Source organism: Babylonia areolata, chromosome 18, assembly GCF_041734735.1.
Source record: "Babylonia areolata isolate BAREFJ2019XMU chromosome 18, ASM4173473v1, whole genome shotgun sequence".
NCBI classification, from domain to species: domain Eukaryota; kingdom Metazoa; phylum Mollusca; class Gastropoda; order Neogastropoda; family Buccinidae; genus Babylonia; species Babylonia areolata.
Window position 1 is genome coordinate 59,172,972 of NC_134893.1, and position 7,500 is coordinate 59,180,471.

The window sequence follows — 7,500 nt, forward strand, 5'->3', positions numbered from 1 at the left end:
AAGAACATACCCATCATGCACACCCCCGAAAATGGAGTATGGCTGCCTATACATGGCGGGGTAAAAGAACAAAATGGTCATACACGTAAAATGTTAAATGTTACATGTTTGTCTGAGTGTGTAGGTGTGCGTTCCTGAAATCTGATTGAATGACACAGGAAACGAATGATGAGCGCCCAATGGCAGCCGTCAGTCGGCTCTACCCAGGTGGGCAGCCTGCTGTGTAAATGACTCCATGTTTGTAAACCACTCAGAGCTTGGTCTCCGACCGAGGATAGGCGCTATATAAGTATCCATATCAATCAATCAATCAAAGGAGGAAGAGGATGAGAACAAGAACAAAAAGAGCGAGAAGAACAAAAACGAACAACAACAAGGAAAAAAAACCCAACTGCAACAAGAAATACTAATACTACTAGTAAGAGAGAGAGAGAGAGAGAGAGAGAAAAAAAAGACCTAACGGTATATACATGACGAGCAAGTCACGTCACGCTTAAATAACACTTGTCGGTATACATGTTCCGTGGCAGCTTTTCCTGCAGGCATCCAACGAATACTACGCTGTTGAATTAATTTCAGTTGATAGTCAACTGATCAACGTGATCAACATGATCTATAACAGCCCATCAACAACATCCCACGCAGTTTTAGGGGATCATGAATGATCATCAATACACTGAGCGCGCGTAAGAATAAGAACCCAAGGCCAAAAAAAAAAAAAAAGAAGAAGAAGAAGAAGAAAAAAAAAGAGGATTGTCCTTGGATAAAATGCGTTAAAAAAATCCAGGATAGGAAAACAAATACATATTATGCAAACTGAAACAAGATGATAAAAATATGGGTGGCACTGCGCTGTGTATGCTGTGTCGTGTTCTCCCTTGTGGAAAGAGTAACCTGTCTTCCACACAGAGAAATCTGTTGTGACAGAAGAAGCATACTACAATGCAATACGATGCAATGCAAATCAGTTCAACACAATGCAATGCATGGCAGTGCAATATAATGCAACACAACGCAATACAATACAATGCAACGTAATGCAACACAATACAATACTGACAACACAATGCAATGCAATGCAATGCAATACAATATGATAATGACCTGTTTACCTCTTCCACCTCAGTAGTAAATGGCAAACTAACACAAAACCCCTGCACTGCGGTATAATTCAGATACAGATTACTTCATCTTCGCCTCTGTTACCTGTGTTTGTTACCTGTTTACCTGACAGGTGTACTGGCAGCGAGCTCTGTCAGCCCGCAGTGTGAAGGTGGCCCGAGGTCTGTCGATACTGGGAGCCTTTGGATGCGTGTTCATGGCCATTCCCGCTGTGCTCTTCGGTGCCGTGGGATACACCGCTGGTAAAGTGATTCATTGCTAGTCTTTTGAAAGCTTCACTCGCCGTTCCTTTTTTCCCCTCAACTATGAATATTGCTACAATGATGATGATGATGTTGACAATGACGATGATGATTTCTTCTTCTTCTTCTTCTGTAACATATTTTCTTATTTGTTTGTTTTGTTCAATGATCTTATTATTTGGTTTTATGTTCATGATTTATACAAACTCTTGCGTAAGCTCTTTAAGCCTGGCAGCATGTTATGATTATGCGAGTGTCAGGCATCTGCTCTCTCTCTGTGTCTGTCTGTCCGTCTGGCTGTCTGTCTATCTTTCGCGGACTTCTCTTGTTCTCTTGTGCATTTGGTGGAATAGAACCTTTCTAAGGAAATAAAAGATCCTTAAAATTGATTCCACTGTTAATTTGTAGATCAGTGATTTGCAGAAAGGTAGGCCTCAGCGAGTGTGTGCAATTGACCGCTTCTCAGAGGAAGTTACGTCACAGACTGGTGCACCACAATGATGCGCCCCGTCCTCACTTCGGGGGTGGGGGGTGGGTGGGGGGTTAAACTTGTATGCTCTGGACTCACACTTAACAGACGGGGCAAAAGCTGCCCACCTCTCCCCTTCCTACACCCCCTCTCTCTCTCTCACTTTATCTATCCTCTCCATCTTTACAATTGTATACATATACATGATTATGCGTGTATTTGAGCGTGTCTGAATGTCCTGTCTGTACTTCAGTTACCCTGTGTTATTTATTCATTTATTTTTACAAAATTAATATTGTGGTTTCATTTTCTCTTTGCCCCGAGGGATGGACACAAAAAAGCATATGTATGCTTGTTCCACTTCCCTCATTAAAAAAAACCCAGTTTGTTCATCCGTACTTTCGTTCGTTCGTTCGTTCTTCCTTCCTTCCCACCTGCCTCCTTTATCCCTCCGCCTCTGTTGCCACCCCCAACAAAACTCTACACCCACTGCAAGGTAACTTCTTCTTTTATTTTTATTTGAAAAAAAAAAATCATACAGACTGGAACCAGACGTCCTACGGACACCCCACCTTGCAGGACGATGACCTCGGCCTGACCTTGCCCTTGGTGTTTTTCCACATGACCCCATTGGCCGTGTCCTTCATAGGCCTCGGGGCCGTCTCCGCTGCCGTCATGTCTTCCACCGACTCCTTCATTCTCTCCTCCTCCACCATGTTTGCCTGCAACGTCTTCGCCGTCATCTTTCAGGCTGTCACGAAACGGATGGTGGGTGTGTGGGAAGCGCAATAGAGTGGTTAAAGGGTTGGACTTTCAGTCTGAGGGCCCAGGGTTCGAATCTCGGTAACGGCGCCTGGTTGGTAAAGGGTGAAGATTTATTTTCCCCCGATCTCCCAGGTCAACATATGTGCAGACCTGATTGTGCTTGAACCCCTTTGTGTGTATCCGCAAGCAGAAGAACAAATGCGCACGTTAAGATGAGATGATCTAATATCATCATCTTAGATGAACAGACTATGAATAGATAATAGAAGATGAGATGGGAGAGGAGAGGATAGGGTAGGGTTAGGTAGGTAAGGTATGGTAGGGTAGGATACCATCGTCCTTCACCTCCTCCTCCTCATTCTTCTTCTTTTTCTTCCCAACAAAGTTAGTATTCCGCAGGGTTTAGTCCTTGATCCTTTGGTGTTTTTTGGTTTTTGTTTTGTTTCTTGGGGGTTGTAGATTAATGATTCTACCTTTATTTCTAAAAAGAAAACAACAACAACAACAAAACATACTGCGAAACATTTGCGGATGACACTACTTTACATCCAAGAAAGGCTACTGCTCAGTAGGTTTGCCGTACTATGCAAGAAAGCACTAACCTTCTTCTTATACGGCCTCATATGAAACATATGGCTCATCATTCTTAGAAATGCAACGAAATTTATGATTACCATAAGGCAAAGGCGTCAAGATTCAATGTCATTCAAATAATGTTCGCTGTATTATCCCTTCTGTTGTATTTTCTGTTTGTCTCTCCGTCGCTTTTTTCTCTTTTGTTTTCCATTAGTGTGTTTACACATAAACATTTTATGTGCACGCTTTCATTCATAACTTTATTTTTACGTGTATGTGTGTGTGTGTGTGTGTGTGTGTGTGTGTGTGGTGATTTTGTTGTTGTTGTATATGTAGAGTTCTGCTTTTCTGTACTTCCCTCTCTCTCTCTCTCTCTTTTTTTTCTTTTTTTTTTGCGGAGTGGGTTCAAAAACAACAAAGCAACAACAAAAAAATAACAAAAAAACCCCAAAAAACAAAAAACCCAGATATGGTTACTCCCCGAAGGTTTTGAAAATTTGTTCTTCTTCGTCGTCTTCTTTACCTCCTCCTCCTCCACATAACTACCGTCACTATTATTATTATCGTTATTGTTATTATTATTATTGACTCACTTGTGTAAACAAAGTGAGTCTATGTTTTAACCTGGTGTTCGGTTGTGTGTGTGTGTGTGTGTGTGTGAGGTAAACTTTAACATTGCCATTTTCTCTGCAAATACTTTGTCAGTTGACACTAAATTTGGCATAACAATAGGGAAAAATCAGTTCGTTCCAGTCAGTTTGTTTAAAACAACATCGCACCTCTTGGATGGGCACAAAAAAATAAAAAAAGAAGCCAAATTATATGCAAACTGAATTTACTGTTATATTTATATTTTTTTTATTCTCTAAACTTGGCACTTTGATCTGATATTCTGACACAGCAGCAAGAGCAGTCATTTTTATCATTTTGTGTTCAAACAGGAACTTCTTTTGCTAAGCATGGAAGTTATATTTCTGGTGCATGTCTTTGGTGCAGATAGTTAAAAAGGGAAATTAATCTGTAATTAATGCTAGGGGGCCTAATTTGCTTTAAACTGATCTTTATCATTTTAAGCATTACATTTTGAAATTATACTCAATACATAAAAAGCTTGTGTGTTTTACTCTCAGTGTACAGGGCTTTCATTATGTTCATTCGCCCAAGTGTTTTTTTTTCGGAAAATACTTAAATCAATACGAGTGGACTTTATAGATCTTGCGTACACATATTAAAATTTTTTATACATATTCAAAGCGCGTGCTCATATTCCTCGCGAACGCGAAAGACGCCATTTTGTTTCAAGTTGTTGACCTGCCCGTTCAATCCTATATTCAATTGACAATACACGATAACATGTGATGGAAAGCTGGAGAAAGAGACCGTTAAATATTTATTCAGAGAAAGATTTGTGAACGCCTCATCACTTACTGGATTATGCCCCATACTATCATAAAAATATCAACAAAATCAGTCGGAACTCACAGTTTAAGATAATAAACCATGAGAGTTAATACCCTTGATGAAACGTAAAAATTTCCAGTCTTGACGTTTCTCAAAATTAAGTCTTTTTCACTTCATACGACGTTTAGAAGTACTTGTATTTGGCTCTGCATGTTATTAGGTTAACAAAATACTCAATTTTTATTTCAGCTTTAAAACTACAAAACTAGAATGAACATAAAAGAGAAATTGAATCGACCGTGTCGTACTATTCCCAGCGTGTGTAGCTAAACTTGTACATCTATCTAGATCCAGAGAAAACGGCTAAATGTCGCAGTGTGATTGCGGCGATAGCCACGTCTCCTTTACCGCGGACTTAAAAAGAATTTTTAGTTGCCCTTAAAGATTTTTTTTAATGCCCAGGATACACCAGAATAATATGATTTAAACAGCGTTCTCACTGCGAATACCGCAATGGATTTGTCACCCTTAAAAAAAGTATGTTTAAATATCAAATTTTTGAACGTCAGTTAAGGAGCCACAATAGTGTAATGAGTAAGACAGTTTCTTCTCACCCGAACACGTGGGGTTCGAATCTGCCTTCAGGGTTGTTTTTTTTTCGTTTTAACCCGAAGATGTGTAATAACAAATACAGAACACATTTTAACGATTAGTTTTTTTTTTAAGTGTAAAACAAGTGTCTTGAAGGCCTTGCCTCTCTTGTCTTCTTCTTCTTATCATTATTATTATTATTATTATCAACAGCCCTCTGACACCATGGTGGTGTGGGTAATGAGAGGGGCCCAGGTGGTGATCGCCGCGATGGCCTGTGCCTTGGCCATCTCTGTGTCGTCCATCTACTACCTCTTCCTGCTCTGCTCAGACTTCGTCTACGTCATGCTTTACCCGCAGCTGCTCTGCGCCATGTACGTGCCCTGGACCAACACCTACGGGTCCCTGGTGGGGTACTTCCTGGGCCTGATCTTCAGACTGCTTGGGGGAGAGCCTGGGATGGGGCTTCAGCCCGTGATTGGTGAGTTTTTTGGGGAAGGGTTTTGTAAGCAAGGGGGATGCGCATGTAGGTGGATGGGTTTTGGTATGTGTGTGTGTGTGTGTGTGTGTGTGTGTGTGTGTGTGTGTGTGTGTGTGTGTGTGTGTGTGTGAATAGAATAGAATAGATTTTGTTGTCGTGAAACCGTAAGGTTTATAAGACACAAGTGCAATGGTAAATGAATGAACGAATGAAAAAACACACAATTAATCAATGAGTTAATGCAGTAAATTGCAGCAGCATTCATAAACAAATTTTCCCAATCTTGTTTGTATATATTTATCATCTGTTAGCATCACCTGACTGGGAATATGTCCTGTGTGTGTGTGTGTGTGTGTGTGTGTGTGTGTGTGTGTGTGTGTGTGTGTGTGCTGGCGTGTGCGTGCGTGTGTGTACGTGTGTGTGTGCTGCGTGTGTGTGCGTGTGTGTGTGTGTGTGTGTGTGTGTGTGTGTGTGTGTGTGTGTGTGTGTGTGTACGCGCGTGCGCGTGTTCAGGTACGTTTGTTTATGGGGAATTTTTTAACACTACACAGGGGATGTAAGGAACCAAAACATTTCCGAGGATCTTTCCCATACCCCCACAACTATACCTTTCGTATACAACTTTTGTATGTCTTCAAATGACTTTAAGAAGGAGCGAAATGTATAAAATTCAGTGTCCCAAAAAGTCCCCACAGTACTGTTGTAACACCCATGTCTACTACACACACGAACACTTGGTCTGTGCACGCACCGTCGGTCGACTTTTCCAGACAGGTGGTAACGATGTTGGAGGTCAGATGTCACCGGTCAATCATGTGTAATTGCACGTGCGCAGATTGAGAGCCAATCGAACTGATTTGTCCAGAAATACACGCTTTGACACCTCAGCAACAACAACAACAACAACAACAACGACGACGACGACAACGGTGATGATGATGATGATGATAGTGATGATGAAGGTGGTAGTGGTGCTGCTGATGCTGATGATGGCAATGATGATGACGATGAAGATGATAATGATGACGAGGATGATAACGCCTAACGATGACGATGATGACGCAGTATAATAATATAGTTCTTATACTGAACAATGCACGTACTATACTTTTACTATACAGAGTACCCTTGGCTGGACCCCATATCGGGACAGCAGTTCCCGTTCCGCACGCTGTCGATGCTCATCACGCTCTACTCCATGCTGATGGTCTCCCTTCTCGCGCGCTACTTCCTGCCGCGATCGTGGGACTTTTTCCACTGCTTCCCGGAGGAGGAGGAAGGAAGACAACTCTCCACCACCACCGCCGCTGCCAACGGAGCGGACTTACGAAGCGGCGCGGCGGGCGTGGACAACGCGGCTTTCTTCAATGGTGTTGAGAGGATAGGTAGTGATGTTGGGCCGCAGCAGAGCACAAGGTTGTAAAGCGGTCGGCAGAGCGCTGACAATTATTATATATATATTTTTTTGTTTGTTTGTTTGTTTTTGGTTGTTGTTTTTTTGTTTTTGGTGTGAATGGGTTTCTTGTTCTGTTGTGTTCTGTTTGGGTGGTTTAGCGATGGGAGAGGGGGAGAAATGAGGTATTTTGGAGGGGGTGGGGAGAGGGGTGTTGGTGTGTTTTCTTGCCTCGTTTTGTTGCATTGCATTGTCTTTTATTTTGTTTCCTTTTGTTTTTGTTTTTCTCTTGGAGGGAAAGGAGAGGTGTGGGGGAGAGCTAAGGTGCGCCTCCCTCCCCTCCCCTCCCCTTTGAGAATGTACCGCGGGGCTCTCTCAGTTACGAAAAAAAAAAGAAAAAAAAGGGAGGGTGGGTTTACTGTGTTAAAAATTTCCTCTTTTCTGTCGCTCTCTTTGTTTC

General features: G+C 41.9%; 1 protein-coding gene across 1 annotated transcript; it reads left to right on the top strand.

Moving 5' to 3' along the window:
* Positions 1-5,391: 5,391 nt before the first annotated feature.
* LOC143292296 (high affinity choline transporter 1-like) lies at positions 5,392-7,070 on the top strand. Its single transcript, XM_076602483.1, has 2 exons — positions 5,392-5,647; positions 6,769-7,070. Exons 1-2 carry the CDS (start codon positions 5,392-5,394, stop codon positions 7,068-7,070), a joined length of 558 nt encoding a protein of 185 aa, XP_076458598.1.
* Positions 7,071-7,500: the final 430 nt, after the last annotated feature.

Bases quoted from the DNA above. Each gene is read 5' to 3' on its own strand.
- LOC143292296 (XM_076602483.1), top strand. From the start codon at position 5,392: ATGGTGGTGTGGGTAATGAGAGGGGCCCAGGTGGTGATCGCCGCGATG. The intron at 5,648-6,768 runs GTGAGTTTTTTG...TTTACTATACAG, and splicing joins GGGGCTTCAGCCCGTGATTG to AGTACCCTTGGCTGGACCCC.